The sequence below is a fragment of the Gallus gallus genome, chromosome 2 (assembly GCF_016699485.2).
Source record: "Gallus gallus isolate bGalGal1 chromosome 2, bGalGal1.mat.broiler.GRCg7b, whole genome shotgun sequence".
Taxonomy (NCBI): domain Eukaryota; kingdom Metazoa; phylum Chordata; class Aves; order Galliformes; family Phasianidae; genus Gallus; species Gallus gallus.
Genome location: NC_052533.1, coordinates 40,367,746 through 40,385,200, shown reverse-complemented (window position 1 = coordinate 40,385,200; position 17,455 = coordinate 40,367,746). Strand labels below are relative to the sequence as shown.

The 17,455-nt window shown below is 42.8% G+C and overlaps 2 protein-coding genes across 6 annotated transcripts in view; one reads left to right on the top strand and one right to left on the bottom strand.

Moving 5' to 3' along the window:
- Positions 1-3,009, bottom strand: part of CNOT10 (CCR4-NOT transcription complex subunit 10) — a 50,867-nt gene extending 47,858 nt beyond the window's left edge. For 3 of the 5 annotated variants that reach the window (XM_046923225.1, XM_046923220.1, XM_046923219.1), the window contains exons 1-2: positions 2,389-3,009; positions 760-953 (exon numbers count right to left, since the gene is read on the bottom strand). The gene's annotated coding sequence lies outside the window, so the exon portion shown is untranslated. The remainder of the gene's footprint in view (positions 1-759; positions 954-2,388) is intronic. The other 2 variants (XM_046923234.1, XM_046923232.1) reach the window with 2 other exon arrangements.
- Positions 3,010-3,112: 103 nt separating this feature from the next.
- DYNC1LI1 (dynein cytoplasmic 1 light intermediate chain 1) overlaps positions 3,113-17,455 on the top strand; it is a 22,358-nt gene continuing 8,015 nt past the window's right edge. Inside the window, exons 1-5 of the mRNA NM_001167737.2 lie at positions 3,113-3,256; positions 3,460-3,533; positions 12,200-12,316; positions 14,203-14,433; positions 17,247-17,416. Coding sequence (NP_001161209.1) covers positions 3,141-3,256; positions 3,460-3,533; positions 12,200-12,316; positions 14,203-14,433; positions 17,247-17,416 — 708 coding nt within the window. The 5' untranslated portion in view covers positions 3,113-3,140. The remainder of the gene's footprint in view (positions 3,257-3,459; positions 3,534-12,199; positions 12,317-14,202; positions 14,434-17,246; positions 17,417-17,455) is intronic.

Below are 17,455 nucleotides of genomic sequence, written 5' to 3'. Positions count from 1 at the left end.
GGAGAAGAGAATGCCCTGGGAATAACATATGGTGTCCTTCCAGTACTTGAAGGGAGCTTAGAAACAGGAGGGAGACTGATTTTTTACATGATCTGCTAGTGATAGGAAAAGGGGGAATGGCTTTGAAGTAAAAGAGGGGAGATGTAGATTAGATGTTAGGAGGAAATTCTTTACTCAGAGGGTAGTGAGGCCCTGGCACAGCTGCCCATAGAAGCTGTGGTGCCCCATCCCTGGAGGCACTCAAGGCCGGGTTGGATGGGGCCCTGAGCAGCTTGAGCTGGTGGGTGACAGCCCTGCCCGTGGCAGGGGGTTGGAGCTCAATGATCTCGAAAGGTCTCTTCCAAACCAAGCCATTCTATGATTCCATGATTTGCCAACCAGACAAATACAATACACTTTAAATTCTATTGGTTCCAAGTAAATTTAAGGGTGTACTTAAACATATGTTGAAGATACTCTGCTACATCAGCTGCAGAATGCTAACCAGTTTAGATTAAAGAAATAAAACTGTGTCTGTGAAAGGAAACTCCTTTGTCTCCTTTGCAGCAGACCGTAATACTCTGCTTCGTAAAATTACACTTAGCCCTACACATATTTATAAATTTACAATGAATATGTAGTAAATAAATGCAAAAGTCAATGGTCACATTGCCGCACATCTCTGCAGAAGCTGCTATCAACAACCAACAAAAAGCTTTGGAGAATGATTAATGGAACCTGCACTTGGTCTAAAGAAACACAGGAATAGGTAGGACATACCTGGTCATAGTCTAATACTTCTTATGGATTTCTCCCAACAAGTCTCCGGAAATGTGCTTGTTCTTCCCAGCTATTATGCATAGTTCAAGAAATGTCAGCATTCATGCTGAATATTCAGTCTGTGTTGATGTCGTCCCTTTGCAATTCACACTACTGTCAGTTATTCAGCCCAGTCAAACAATATTTTTTGTTCCCTGAAAGAACAACAGAGCATTGTAAACAAGAAAATAATCAGCGATTCACTTTCAAGATTCACTTCAGAAGACTGTGGTTAAAACTACCCCCCCCAAAAATAAATCACTTTCAAAAATCATTAATGTCTTCATGAGCGCCCTCTGAATATTACCTATGTACAAATTCACGTCAACAAATAATGACAAATCGCACTTGTCTTTCTTTTCAAGGTTTAGTTTTGTAGCTTTTAATAAACTGTAGCCAAAGGCAACAAAATACCATGCGGAAATTCTAGTTGGCTTCTCTACTGCTGTCTCTTCAGAGAGATGCTTTCCGCACAGCGAACTACAGCACGTATAGAGCACTGCAACCTTTGTAATTATGGTTTCAACAACAAGGTCAACAGTGCTGAGAAGAACAGCTTTGCCTTAAAGGTAAAATCTCTCTGACAATCTAAACTGGATCTTTTAAACGTAATTGAACTATAATAATTCATTTCCATAGGCCTATGAACAAAATGCCTTCTACATTCGCAACCAATTTTACAGTATTTGGCCACTGACAATACGTGCAGGCAGAGAAGCTGGACTATTGCTTCTCAGATTTCATGCAATGTTAATTCAGACAAAACTTTTTAGGTGAAGACTGACAGCCAACAAGGAGCCCTGTGCGAAGAACAAGCAGAAGAATACAGAATGATCCAAGCCTGTCAGAACAGGAGAAGGCTCAGAACATAGGGGAAGGCAACACCCCACTCCTACAGCCACCAACCTGTGCACCCAGGCAGTGCCATTCCCTGCTGGGAACAACAGGACTGGTTGTTCCAGGACTGGCCACCTCAGGGTACCTTGGAGGGATGCTGACCTTGTCCTTAAACCACGGCCACTCCTTTTTCCAGTTAAAACTGTTGCTAACACTCAACAGCAGAAATAAAGTTATTTGTCATCATAACTGTGGGACCTAATTCTTCATTATTGTTGTACGCTTCATACAACAGATCTACCCCTGCAAGCATAATGGTGCCTGGGTATCAGAACAGAACAGTAGTTTTGGAGTGGATACATTGACAGCACGGTATTTTAAGAAAACATATTTTAAATGTGGAAGTTGGATTTTACAGTTTCGTACCGTGGAAAGCTCTTCTATTTAATGCACTTGGATAAATCCCTACAGGTTGGGTGAGGCAGCAGAAAGGGAGGCTTGCACGATCGCTGGGTGCCATTCCATTACCACCAGCCCCTGTCTGCAGTGCCCATCGGGTACAGGCTGCACAGAACAGCAGTCCCCATACATCCCCACGACTGTCTTTGCCAGATAGAAGATTACCTTACAGAGGGGGGAGAGGAAATAACGTTTTATAGGTTTTCATTCTTTTCTATGGTTGCTTCATCTTTACTACAGGCTTTTCTAAACTTCCTCCTCCATCACGAGCACAGCTAACTGAGTAAGGCTCACCGTATAGCAGCCTTGCCTGTTAACAGCGCGCGTACCAGCACACTGCATAGCTGATGAAGGCTCAATTCTATCATACAGGCTGCAATCTTGCTGTCTTATCCCCCAGCCTAAGCGAGGAGAGCACGATGACCAAGCACTTCCTTGTGATTCTGTGATTCTCCGCATTGCCTCAGGGCGGAATGAAACGGAGAGGAGGGAGGGACGGCTCCCGGTGAAGGCATTGGATACGCAACATCACCAGAGATGTCAGGTGCCGAACTGTGGTACGACAGTCCTCCGGGAGTTCGGACTGCACACCTCTCACCTCTCGTGCAAAGGCACGCAGCTGAATTAAACCCCCCATGACTGCAGGAGGAGACGGGGAAAGCCTCCTTGAAGCGGGAATGGCTGAGGGAAGGAGGAGGGCTCCCATCGCGGTGAATGAGCTCTGGCACATACGCAACCGCCGGTGCACGTCCACCAGCCGGCAACACCGATCCCCGTGAAAGCAGGCGGGCAGGGGAACGCGGCTCCCAATCCCAGCCGCAGGGCTCTGCCCGCAGGAGACGGTCCCCACGCACCCCCAACTCTCGGGGCGCTCCTCACCGGCGTCCGACGGACGGCTGCCCACTCCGCCTCACCGGGGCGCGGCGCACCTCCCTCCGCTCCGCCCCCGGCTCCCCACATCCGGGTTCCTGTCAGCCGCCGTCGCGCCGCCGCCCGCTCCGCGTCTCGGGGAGGCGGCGGGGCGGGGAAGGGAGGAGGCAGCGAAGATGGCGGCGGTGGGGAGAGCCGGTTCCTTCGGTTCCTCCTCGGCATCCGGCGCCGCGAACAACGCTAGCGCGGAGCTGCGGGCGGGCGGCGAGGAGGACGATGGGCAGAACCTCTGGTAATCGCCCGCCCCGCCCCGCCGCCGGGCTGCGGGCCGACACGGCCGGGCGGGCGGTGGCTGCCGGCCCCGCGGGTGGGGAGGCGGGGGCCGCGCTGCGGGCGGGCGGGCGGGCGGGAAGGAAGGGAAGCGAAGAGAAGAGAAGGGAGCCGCTGGGCGGCGACCCCGCAGCCCCCGCTCAGCCGCGCCTCTCTCCGCCGCAGGTCCTGCATCCTCAGCGAGGTGTCCACGCGCTCCCGCTCCAAGCTGCCCTCGGGGAAGAGCGTCCTGCTGCTGGGTGAGCACCGCGGCCCTCCCGCGCGCACCGCCACGAGGAACTGAATGGCTGTGGGCGGGTGGATCTGCGAGCTCGCTGCCGCTTCCCGCTCGGCCGGCCCTCCTCTCTCTGAGAGCTGCGCGTCGGCGTGTGGGAGCGTGGCCGAAGCCCGGGGAAGTCATGTGGGCTCTGGGAGCGCTGTGGCTCTTCGTAGCCCTGCGGTCGTCCCTTTCTTGTGGGCTTTTTTCCCAAGTGTTTTCTCTCATCCTAGAGCTGTCCGTGGCTGCGACCCTTCCTGCCCTGAGCGGTGGCTTAGAATTTCCCAGCGAGGAGAATATTGTGCAGGGATTACGGGGCTGTCTGGTGAACCTGTTACAGAACTTCTTGCCCTCTGATTTGTTGCTTGTTACATGATGTAACTGAGTAGGCTTTTGAGATTGGAGGTTCTGCTGATGTTAAAGAAAGATTGCATAATAATTGAGAGCTTTTTATGTGATCCTTTGAAATTAAATTGGATAGCTGTTCTTGGTGGAGTTGGAACGTTTCTTCCTCCCAGTGGTGATCCTTGCCAAGAAGATTACGCTGTCTTTCTCTCTTCGTAGTGTAGTGTATGGGATACTGATAATCTTCACTGATCAGTAGTGTGCGTCTGTGTTTCCTTCAGAGCTTGAGGGCATCGTAGAATGGTTTCAAACACTCATTCCGTTTGTTTAATCTCTTGTATAGAGACATGCTGTTAATTGATGTAGAGCTTATAGGATGACTAAATCACAGAACCATTAAGGTCTCAGATCACATAGTCCAACCACCAACCCATCTCCACCATGCCCACTGACCACGTCCCTCAGTGCCACATCCACACAGTTCCAGAACACCTCCTAAGTGTAGCACTTCTTTTTAGTTGATGCCCCTTTTTTTTGTTGTTGTTGTTTGGTTGGTTGTGTGATTGTCGATGTTGTTTTTCTTGTTGTAAGAATTCTATGTAACCTCTATATTCAGTTGCCTGTTCCTTTGTAAGCCAGGGTGCTGTCCCTGAAACATTGTGCCAGTGGGAAAGGAGAGCTCATGTGGGTGCTGTACTGCACAGACTGAGGTTGGAGTAGGTGAAGCCTTATGTCTTCAGGCAGTTTCTCTGTTGCCCCAGGTTTCCTCTGTTTTTAAGCTTTCTTCTTTTAAGTTATACTGGCTTTTTGTTGTTCATAAGGATCACTTCTTGCCATGACTCTTTCCAATTTCTTTACTCTTAGAATACTTCTAAGCAGGAGTTGAAAAGTACATTTATGCATACTTTGTGTTAGAGCAGTTATAATATTGGCACGTTAATTCTGCTATTTCAGCATTTATTTTTAACTGTGTTAACACCTCATTTTTAAGAACCTAGAAAACATTTCAAAACACCATAGAAATAACTCAAGACAAGTCAGATACCAGATGTCAGTTTCTGGATATGATGCACAGTTTTGTGAAATGAAGGTTAACATATAATGCTGGTAATTCTTCACTCAAAATTGACAAAATCCAGACTGATTTATAGTTTTATTTCTACAAAATTGTTTCAGGCTTAATGTGAAGACTTCAATATAAAAGCATTTTTCTATGATTGTGTGAACTAATAGAAATACAAGCTTTCCTAAACAATTCTGTACAGCAAATATGCCCTGATCCTTAAGCAGTTCTGTCAGAGTGGCCATAGCCACCACATTTAGCACATCATAGCAATAGAAAACATGCCATCCCTGTTTTCTTAAGGAAATAGGCTTGTCTTGCTGTCAGTTCCAGGTGAAAGCATGTAGCTTTTGTTGTTAGAATTTTTCATTCTTTTTTTCCCCCCAAACTCTTCCTTCTGCTCACTTGTACGGTAAAGGTGCTGAGCAGAAGAGATTGATGCTTTTTGTTGAGTGTGATGATAAAGCTGATGCTTACTGAGGGCCCTCGTGTTCATTCCTTCCTGCAGTAATTATACCTGAACCAGCAAGCGGGATAGGTGAAGAAGCTGAAATGTCACCACTGCAGGTTATGGATGGAATCCATAGCAGCACAGAATGTGTGAAGGCTTCAATACAGAGGCCTGAACTAATCATTTATTCAATAAATTGCAGCGTGTATTCAAGCAGTAATGTGCAAAGTCATTCCGTGATGCATGAGAAAATAGGCTCCCTAGCCTGCAAACCAACTGAATAGCTGCTTTCTAGCAGGCTTTGTGTTTCATGCATTCCAATCTCTGAATCCTTTGCCTGCAATTCTCAGGATGTCAAACCATCCAGTGACACGTGCACCCGACTGTAAGTGTCTGTGTTGCACGCTTACGCTGCCATTGAATCATTAGTATTTTGGCTTTCTCCGTGCTTTACTCCACTCTGTAGTAAAGGCTCTGAGCAGAGTGGGCAGTCAGAGCTCAGCTGCCTCGTGTGCACATTTTCTCGCTTTGCAGGGCCAGGCCTGTCTGTTTGAATCTTTGAGCTCTGCTTCTGTCTGCTGGCTGTCAGGGTGCTTGAGAAGAAGTTCCCACAGCCTATACAGCTAATTTGCAGGTGCACTTTTCTGCTCATACGTGTTTTGGGAATGACTTACTGTAGAGAACGGGTATATCCCAAGGAGTTGTTTCGGCTTGTTGCTTTCCTTTAGTGGATCCTTGAACTATGGCGAGCTTCAGCATTGCATTTTGAGACAGCAGATTGTCATGAGACTGCAAAAAAAATATGAAATCTTATTACTTGATTTTTTGCATTGAACGCAACTTTAATTGTCCATTTGCTTTTTTTTCTATTCCAATGTCTGTCAGCTTTTCCACGATCACTTCATCATTGCAGCTGATGAAACGTTGCTTGTTATTTGTATCTTGTTCATTTTGAATGATTCGTAATCTCTAGCCTTGCAAGTATTGCCAGATAACTTCTTTTCTTCCTCTTCAAATCTGAACTTGAACTTCTTCACCTTCTGTGTGATAAGAGCCTTCCAAATGTAAGCTATGTTCTGTTTTGGTCAACAGAGTTACAATGCTAAAGTATCAGTTGTTTTGATGGGACATTTACCTAGATAGTGTAGCAGCAAAACAGTTAGGTTACTGTTTCAGAATGAAGGTACGCTTTTGGGGATGTTCTTCCTGTTCTATCTCACTTTCCAAGAGGCCAGAATTAAATGAAAGTTGTGTAGTAAGCCTTATTTAATCATAACAGCATGGGAAACTGTGGAATTCTTGAACTGCATTTATTTTATTTGTCTCCGCTTTGCCAGTGGTGTTGCTGATGTTTGGATCTATCTCAGAAATAGCTCTGAAGGTGATAATGTGGAAGGAATTGTGTTTCTGTACTCTGCAGGTAGGCTAGTGACGGGAATACTAATAAGGGCATCCCTTTGATAGAAGCACAGGATCATTCTCTTTTGGTAGTGAACCTGGCTTATAATGCAGTAGATGACTTACTGCTGTGTTACAGGGACTTAGTGCTTGCCTTGGAGATGTGCTGCCTGTATTCACTGTAGAAATAAGTAATGCTGTTACTGCTCTGTTTCCATAGTCAGCCCATCTATTCTTGTGCTGCAGGACTTCACCAAAGGATGCTGAAACAGTTGTTTATACTCTGCTTTATATTCTGCTGTTATGCAGAAGTACAATTAGTGCTCCTTGGAAAAGCTGTTTAATTTTTTAGTGCCACAGTAAAACCAAGCAAATGATGTGTGAGGAGAAAGATGTTTTCAATGGGGTAAAACAAAGCTTTTTGTCTAACAAGTGAAGTCTAATTTGGTGGTGAGTTATTCGAAGACTTGATACGACCTACTGACTGTGAACTTGCACGTCGTTTTGAGGAATTCTGGAGAAGAATCTCATCAACATAATTAATTTTGTTCTCCCATTCTCTGAAAGCAAACTAAACTTGGCTTACCCTGATTATTTTGGTCTTGCTCCGCAGAAGGCATTCTTCAATTAGTATAGTATGTGTAAGCAAGTCGCTTTCACTGATTGATATGAGGCTGTGGAAAAGGCAGCTATTAGCCTGTGCTTGAGAGAAGTGTTGTATCTGGAAAATAGCTATAGTACACGTGCCCTTGACTGTAGTGGGAAGGCTGTTGTGTCTCCACTCTGCTGGATTAGGGCTGGGAGGTTCCACACTGCATAGAATAGAGATCACTGAGATTCTGGGAAAGCTGCTTTGCCCTTGATAACTCAGTTTCAAGTTCCATCGAGGAACCTTTGGCATTATGGCTACACGTGCAGCTTTTCAGCAAATCCACGGCTTTTCAAGCTATTGCCAGGGAAAAAATCAGAGCCCCTCGTGGAAGAGGTCTAGATCAACAATACTGATGAAGCAAACATTTTGCATTTTGCTTTGATGATTTCACGTGTTCCGAACACGTTCTGTATTTTACAGCAGAGAAGACTTACTTAAGTGCAAACTAATGTCTGTCATGGCAATAACGAGTTATACTTAGGGCAGTCCTATGTGTAGTAAGAAATTAACAAATGTCTGCCTTGTTGTAAGATAAGTGATAATCTGCTTCTGTTTTTGTTTCCTAAACTGAAAGAGAAGTGGAAGTATGGAGTAGTAAATATTGATAATTATCAATGTTGAATGGAATGGAAGTTCTGTAACCTAAATTCCCTCTGGGTTTGGGGCTGGACAGCACCCAACCAGCAGGGAGCAGGGCAGGGTTTTGTAGCATACTGCCTTGTGCTCCTGGCCAAGAGTGCTTGAGTAGCTTGTCAGGGAGTGAAGGAGCAGCGTGGGCATGGAAGTGAGATGGCTTTCAATCAGCTGAATGCAAGGCTCTCCTTTTGCTTAACAAGATGGTGAAATACTGTGTAAGCAGATTGCTTTGACTGCTTCCTAGCTTGGCTTCCGGAAAAATTAAATCTATTGTCTCTCATGTTTGTATTCAGCTTTGGTGTACAGCACTGCTTGTTGGCAAGCATCGTTTCTGTTTCCTCACTGTATGATTAATGTACAAGTGCAGCTTGATGTAGTGGGGAGTTCTGGTCCCTTAAGATTTATCTTAGAAAAGGAGGGGTTTTGGTTACTTTACAAAAGCAGGATGCAAAATCTTACGTGTGCATCTTGAGTTTTATTCTGCCTTGCAGTTCTAGAACAAGACTGCGTGTCAGAAATGTTTTGCTCTGTGAACTTGCGTATAGAAATCTGATCACCACATCTTTTGAAATAAAGAAGCCAAAGGATTTTCTGTGTCAACATTTTGGAGGGAAGAGGGGTATGATGATTACTCCTCCCAGAGATGCATAATAGCACTCTGTCTTGCATAGTATTTCAGTAGAGCTTCAGATAAAATGAAGCACCTTATTTCATAAAATGAACAGGCAGTAAAGTGTAAGACCTAGGGATATGAACTGTCCCTTTTGTTTGAAACTAAGTACCACTGCTTTTTCATGTACTTCAGGGTTACCTAGAGACAGTGACAAAAAAAATTCTTAAGTACATTAGGGTTCAGAATGTCAAATGCTACAGATGTGTGTGTATCCACGTGTTCTTATTTAGAAATAAAAGAGTATATGCACACTTTTATGTGCATGTCTGGCTAATTGCCTTACAGTGCTGTTTGTTACCCCTCAAACTTAAAATAACCAACAGACTTCCATTTCCTCACCAATATTTTCCTCGTCCTCTGGTGGAAGAAAGCTTCAGTATATACTAAAAGCATTACAGTAAAAGATTTGAGTTTTGGGATATCTTAGAGGTTAGCATTGCATGCAAACAGAATTTGCTGAAAAGTAATTAGGAAGCAGAACTATACTGCTGTTTCCCAGCATAACTTGGGCATATTCAGAATTGGTTGACTTTTCAGGAGCTTTGTTTTGAAGGCTTTAGGATGAGAAAAAATAGATGAGTAATAAGGATCAAATGTATTCACAGCTATCACAGTTGTAAAAGTATGTCCAACGTGCTTAAGAAATAGAGGCAGAATGGAGTATCAAGACTTTGTTCTCTTGTTAAAGGTCATCTTTTCTTACTTCTGCCGATGAACGGTATGGGCAAGGAGGAAGAAGTCCTTATATCCCTGTTATTACTTTGACAGCTTTTTCCAGACATTGACTCTAAATTGGCTTATGAATCTTTTGGGAACTCAGGATCACCTGTGGGCTGGGGCACATTTGGCTAGGCAGCCATCTTGCACCCTTGTGAGTAGTTCTGTTTGTAGACTGCCTAGTTCATGAATTGCTTGTTTTGGACCACTTGCCTGTGTTCTTCTTAACACCTTTATCTGTGTATCTTTTGGCTTCCTTTATGTCAGCTGCAAATCTCACTCTTCTCTTCATTTACCTGACTAATTGATGTAATTAAGGGTTCCTTTTGTGACGTTTGGAACTTCTCATGACCACAGATGTTTCGTAGATCCAAGCGGCAAGCAATTTTGTTGGGAACTGGCAGATGAACTTTGCTGAAGGTGCCAATGCAAATAAGTTGTAAGCTGTTACCACATATGTGAAACAAAGTAGAATGCAAGAGAACTTAGCTGGAGGTCAGCTAATGTGAGCAACCTGGGAAGTGGCAAACTGCAATCCTCTTGGAAAGGAATAAGTGTTGTTTTGTCTTTTGAACGTTCTGCTGGCACAAATGAACCAAAGCTACCTAGTTTTGTGCTTCTTCTTTTTTTTTTTCCTTTTAAATTAAGCCTGGTAAAACAACAGTGTTTCATATAGAAAACTTTGGCAATAGTAACAGCACCATCTTGCAGCATACCTTGCCAGTGCAACAGCTCAATAGAGCCTCCTCAGTTATTTGTAGGTGACAAGTTTAAGAAGTTGGAGTACTTTGGTGAAGGCAGGGGAAGAACTGTAACTCCTGGTCTGGTGGTTGGCGACCCTGCACATAGCAGGGGGGTTGAAACTCAATCATTGTGGTCCTTTTCAACCCAGGCCATTCCATGATTCTATGATCTGTGGTGAAGAGGCTTAAACTGTTCACTTTTCAGGCAGAATGTCTTATTTAAGAGAATATTCAGACAGGAAAGGGAAAAACTTGTGTGAATAGAAACTCACTGTGCATTCCAGCATTTAGTTAAAATTACAGGTAATTGTGTTTTCTTAGGTGTGCCCAGACTTAATAAAGTTAAGGACGTCGCAGACTAGTTTCCCAAACAAACTTCAAGTTTAACTGACATAACTTCTTTTTTTGTTCTGGTCTTATTTTCACTTTGTTTTAAATGCCTTTTCATTCTGTTGTCAAGTCTTCTGGGTTACTTAGAGGAAATAGCATTATGCTTTCTGGTAGCTTCTAGACTATTGGTCAGATCTGAAGCTGAACTCTACATTGATATTTCCTACAGCAACCTTGGGCATTTTGCTTGGGAAAATTCAACATCAGTCTAACAGTATGATTTTTCTGCTGTCTTCTGTGGCTGTTTCTGTGCTCTTATTAATCTAGGTATAATATTCATCTAGAGGATGATGGCCAAGTTCCTCTAAAGGGAAAATTCATCCTTATATGCAACAGTGAAAATTATTGCCCTTGCACTCTTTTCTTTTCTATGTAGTGCTTATACTTTCACTGTATTGTTGAGACTTGAAAAAAATGTTCTTTTTGGCATAAAGCTGATAAGGTACTTAGGAACCTGTTATTATCTTTGGTTTTGTAACCTGTGAGTGAGCTCTGGGAAGTTACTAATCTGCGTCTTCAGTAACTCTTATCATAGAATCGGAATCCTTTGAGTTGGAAGAGATCTTTAAAGGCCAACAAGCCCAAATCCCCTGCAATGAACAGGGACACCACAGCTAATCAGGTTGCCCAGGGCCTGCTCCAGCCTCACCTTGAAAGTCAACGGGGACGGGGCATCAACCACATCACTGTGCAACCTGTGCAAGACTGCTCTCAGGTCACCTTGGAGTCCTCTCTTCTCCAGGCTGAACAGCCCCAGCTCTCTCAGCCTGTCAAATGTGCTCATCACTTAATCAAATTAAAGAAGCAAAACCCTGATCTATGTACAGATGTACTTAGGTTACTCTTTCGGACTTGAAAAATGGTGCATGAAGTTTTCCAGCTGTAGGATGTGCACTAAGAAGATTTTCAAGAAGAGTCTTTGGCAGCAGTTGAGCAGTTATAGTGTGCTTATGGTGTAAGGTTCCCTGTCAATCTGAGGTCCCTTTGGAGGGATCTTTGAAGAGAATAAGTGGGCATTAAGAGTGGGATCAATGGATCTGGACTGCAGGCTGTCAGAATGTACGACAATAGTTTCCTGTTTTTCACCTCCTTTAAAGCTTCTTCAGACCTGTAGAAAAGATTCAAAGAGACCAACTCATAAAACTGTAAGGAAACAGTTTTGCCCTATTCAGTTTGGCGTTCTGCCCTGTTTTACTGGGGAGAATTGTCAATGGTATTCTTTTGATTGTGTGACAAACTTACTCTCACTTGGACCTCTACTTCAGAAAGACTGTTACCACTTTGGTTACACGTGAAAGGCTGAAATTGTTTCAGGTGTTAAGTTAGCTTGTTAAATATGTATAAAAACTTAATTCAAAAAGGATAGGTACTGTCATAACTGCCTTTATAACTAATCAGAGATGAGACCTGAAGATGAAGCACGCACTTTAAACAAATGGATGAGTTGGGCAAAGCCCTCTATATTTTGAACATTTAATGAGCTCAGTTGTCTTGTTAAAGAATGTTACCTTCTTGCCACAAATGATTTTTAAACGTAGCTGAGTTTAAAGATTGAGTGTTATCTAATTTCTGTCTCTCCAGGTGAGGATGGAGCAGGTAAAACTAGCTTAATAGGAAAAATTCAAGGAATCGAGGAATACAAAAAAGGAAGAGGCATGGAGTATTTGTATTTGAATGTGCATGATGAAGATCGAGATGGTAAGTTTCTAATAATACTTTAAACCAAAGTAGTGGTTCAGTATTGTGATGTTTAGAACGAGAATGGGATGGTTATCTTTTTCAGTAGTAGGCCAGTTCAGTCCACAAGCAATTTGTTATAATGAGGTTTCTCATTCTGATTTCCTTTACGTATTTCATGAATGACCAGGCACGGGGAGGAGAGGAACCAGTTAAAAGGCCAGAAGAAAAGCAGTGTTTTGCAACATTCCGAATGGATGGTAGGCAGAAGTGTGCTTGTCAAACCTAGAGGAAAATGTGTTTAAGACTCACACTACAGATATCTGCACCTGTGGAATGCTTAATTCCACACTGATGCTTAAATTGAGGGGGAAAGGGCGAGGCAAGGAGTTTGTAGACTGTTTATGCACTGTTTTATAGAATAGTTTGGGTTGGAAGGGACCTTTAAATACCAGTGAGTTCTAACACCCCTGCTGTGGTCAGGGATACCTCCCCCTAGACCAGTCAGCCCACAGCCCCATCTAGCCTGGCCTTGAACCCCTCCAGGGATGGGGCATCCCCAGCTTCTCTGGGCAACCTTTTCCATTGCCTCATCGCACTCTGAGTGAAGAATTCCTTTCTAACATGTAACCTAAATCTCTCCTTTTTCAGTTTAAAGCCATTGCTCCTTGTCCTATCACTGCATGCCTGTATAAAAAGTCCCTCCCCATCTTTCCTGTAGGGACCCTTTAGGTACTGGAATGTCACTATAAGGTTTCCCCACAGCCTTCTCTTGTTCAGGCTGAACAACCCCAGCTCTCAGCCTCTTTCCATAGGAGAGATGCTCCAGCCTCGTGGCCTCCTCTGGACGCACTCTACCTGATCCATATACTGCCTATTTTGAGGTCCAGGGCTGAATGCAGTACTGCAGGTGGGGTCTCACAACTAGCTGATGAAGCATATTGAACTACCTAGAGGCACTGCTTAGAAGCAGCTGAATGTGAATAAGAACATACGAAAGTACTTGGGGGTAAAAATGACTTCTCCGTGCTATGAAAACAAATGCGGGTTGAAGGAGAAATAGAAGTCAGTTCCTTCTTCCTTCTGAAATCACCTATTTTTTTGACTTCCACCTCTGGCTATTGGTCTCAAAAATGGCTTGACATCACACGGTTAAGAATTGGTTTTGAATGTCTTCCTCAGAGTTTCTGTATCAAGCAATGAAAATTTACCTGAAGGCAAAATGTAATTATATTATGCTGTCTAATTTTGAATCGCTAGCTTTTCATTTACTTCAGAAGGTAAGTGTTTCTGAGTGCAGGAGTACACTGTTTTGGTGGAAGAAGCAGTAGGATGTCCTGTTTGCATTGTGACCATCCTTCTGCAAATCTGAAGAATAACTTTCTTGCCTGTTCACTCTCCATCTAAATCATTAAAGCCTGTGACAGAAACTTGCAGTTCTGCATCAGTGTTCTGATGGCCAAGATACAGAGTTATATATGCACATCACATTGAATGAATTCAGCCATCCCTTTTCAGCCCTTGGCTGCTCAGCTGTTAAAGACTGCCATCTCCCCTTCAAAACTCCCCCTTCTACGTTGCTTTTCCAGGAGAACCATTTTCCCTCTCAAATGGTGAAGATTAATGTTGGAAATATTTAATTTTGTCTCTGAGTTTTCATCTCCAGGTACTGTGTTCAAGATCTTCAGTTATGGCCATTACACTGAATTCTTCAAACTTCAGTGTTTCTGAGGGGCAAGGGCTCTCCACAAGCTGCAGTTTGCTGTTGTGTGTGTGTTAAGCTGACTGATTAAAACATGTTTCTTTATTTTCTTGACTTGTATTTTACATGCCTAATGAAAATGTAATAGTTCTTATGGAGTGGACTGTTGCAAGTGAATCTCAAAATGTTTCTTCTTTTGTTCTAGACCAAACGAGATGCAATGTACGGATTTTGGATGGTGACCTGTATCACAAAGGTCTTCTTAAATTTGCAATGGAGGCAAACTCATTAAAGGACACTCTAATTATGTTGGTAGTAGACATGTCAAGGCCTTGGACTGCAATGGATTCTTTGCAAAAATGGGCAAGTGTTGTAAGAGAACACATTGACAAGTTAAAAATTCCTCCTGAAGAAATGAAAGAAATGGAGCAAAAGTGTGAGTATTCTGCAGATATTTAGGATTCCACTTAAATCAAGTATGCTTAATGCTTTCTGCACAACTTAATCTCTCCATTGCAGTCTTTTTCTCTATTGTAAAGGTGGCTTAAAATCAGGAGTTCCAGATCAAGCAAACTAGGTTGAATTTAGTCTTGTTTCCTAGAGATTTTTCTAGGTAAGATTTATCAAATGAAAAAAAACGTAATGGCTTTCTATTTTATATTTAATTATTTTAAAGGCAGATCTTAACCTTTTACACTGCATCAGTCTTTTACTTCTTCCCGTAATCAGTCAGGCTAGATAATTTTGGGTCTGTTCTGTGCTTAACTAAAGTGTATATGTTGAAGTTATTCTTGACAAGAATGCAGCTGTGTGTGTTTTGGTTTGGTTTTTTGGCATGAATATGCTCTATCATTTTCATCTCTTTTTAACTTAAATATGCAGAACACAAGGTTATTGCAGAATTCCTTGAACTGTCTGCCTGAACTTGCTAGTGCCATAGCACCTGCTAGCTTTGGGCAGCCATCGTACTTCACTCAGGGTACTGAATCATGAACCTCGCCCCTTCACCTCTCTGAATTACTACAGGAAGCGAGCATTTGGGAAGGCTGTGTGTCAACACCAAACAGTGTGATTAAAACTTTATTTACTGAAGTCTGAAGTTGGTCTCTGAATGGTTACGTTCTTCCAAGTTGTAGCTGTGCTGTGATTAAATGGGCAGTAAGGCAACAGCTTACTTTTCTTTTAAGAGATTATTCCAAGGGGAGTGTCATTCTTGGGAGTCACCTTAAATTCTTATTGTGGAAAATTAGGAGGGGGAGAAGAGTGCTTTTGAGTGTTGGTCATTTTGTTTTGCTGGGGGAAGGGTGTGTATTAAAATCACCACCAGTTTCAGGGTATGGTTTACTGGATGAAAGTAGGGATGCAACATCTTTGCTATCAAAATTGTGGAGATGGTAGCTTTGCTTCTTTACCGACTGACTGAACAGAATAGCAAAATCTTACAAAATCCAGAAAGTTGAAGTGATTGAGTCAAGAAAAGCAACTACTCATTAAAAGTTTTGTTTGCTGTTTTGTTCTTATAGTATCATCTGGTCAACTACATTAGAAATGTTAATGTATGTGTGCAAGGCATAATAGGAGCCCTGGACGTAATTTAGATATGAATTGTGATGTGAATTCATGCATTGCTTTGTGGAAGCAGCCTGGAATGAGGAGACAGAGGAGTCTTGCTGGAGTTTTGGCTATATATTTCTGTTCTATTCCTGTATCAGATTCATTGCTCAGGAGAGACTCCTCTGAGCTGATCTAACTTGCTAATGGGACTGAAATCTACTGGGTGTGGAGTCTTCTGGAGGCTCCTCACTGTGTCTTCTAGTTTAAGCAGCTGAACTCTACTCAGACATGGACTCTCTGGAAATGAAGGCTGGTTTGGGAATGCACTGGGGGGATGCAGCAGCTGTATGTGAAGGGCTGCAACAGCTCTTGTTAGTGAATTCAGCTGTGTCCAACGAAACCTCATAGACTGATCACTGTAACTGTGCCTCTAAGGGAGACCTGAGATTATATTCCAAGGTCTCTGAGTTGATACAGTGTGTTAATCTCTTTTCTTCCCTTGAGTTGCTGGCATATCCTGGTGAGAGCTCAGGATTAAAAATGCAATCAGTTTGGGAGGCTCTCAGACCAGACTGAAGGAGCAGCATTGCCTTAATAAGAGCCTCAATCAACTGTTGAAGTAGAGATGATAATCTGAACATGTGCTTTTTTTATTCTGAATGTTGGGTAGAAGAGCTGAATAATTTCAGCCTGATGCACCGTTATGCTGGGTGCTGGATAACTCCGTGTTCTGTTAATTCACCCAGTGCTTTCCTACATATGAACTCAGGCCTTCAATCAGTTTAGAAAAGGTAGGGATGGATGAAGGCAAATCAGGACAAAGCAGTGAGAAAGTACTGGAGTAGTGAGCTGCTGTGTGTGTGATTCAGCTGTGTGATTCAGCTAAGTCATCTTGCTGCCTGGATTTTTAGCTGAATCAGGCAGTGCTGCTCATGTAAAAGTAATGGGGGTGGTTTGGGATAGAATCCTTTTTCTGCTGGGTGAAATGAGACACTTGATGTGAACGGTACAAACATCTGATGCCTGATACTGCGTCCCTGGTGGGAAGCACATGAAGTGACCTTGTAATTAGAGCTTGGGCGTTTGCATCAGAACTTAACAAAAGTTACACTTATAACCTTGTCTCTTTTTTTTTTTCTTTCTAATTCTTGTTGGATTCTGAGTTGCCTTCCCTGCTAAACTTTAAGTAGCATCTGATCTGTTGTAAAATCATGCCAAATATTTAACGTATTACTACTTAATAATCTAGTTAATAACTAATTTTTTTGTTTGTTTGTTTATTACTAGTTTAGATTCATGGTATAGAGAAGTTAAGAGACTTTTAGGTCAAACCAAATGATATGTGTAAGGCTTGCTGCTGTTTATGCTAACAGATTTTTGTTAATTTCACCAAGAACAATGCAAGGGAACTTGGCTCCTTAGGAGATTTATCAAGCAATAATAGCTAATAGAAACTGCCTAGTGGTTCTTCTGCAGTGCTAAAAATCAAAATGGGTTAATGTTGTCCTCGTGGACACTTAGAACTGGCCATGCTCTTCTGCCTATCCAAATAAATGAGCGGCGTTTGCTGCTTGTTCAATTCTTTCAGCCTACAGAAGCAGAAGTGCTATACTGTCAGCAGTACTAGAGATCAATGGCAGTGGAAATCAATACTGAAGTAGATGATTTTTTAATATAATTTTTTTTTACTTTCAGTGGTAAGAGACTTCCAGGAATATGTAGAACCAGGCGAGGATTTCCCAGCTTCTCCACAGAGAAGAAATACTTCATTACAGGAAGACAAAGATGACAGTGTGATTTTACCCCTGGGTGCAGATACACTAACATGTAACTTAGGCATTCCAGTAGTAGTAGTTTGTACAAAGGTTTGTTTCACATTTTAGGTTTTTTGTATGTTTTATTAA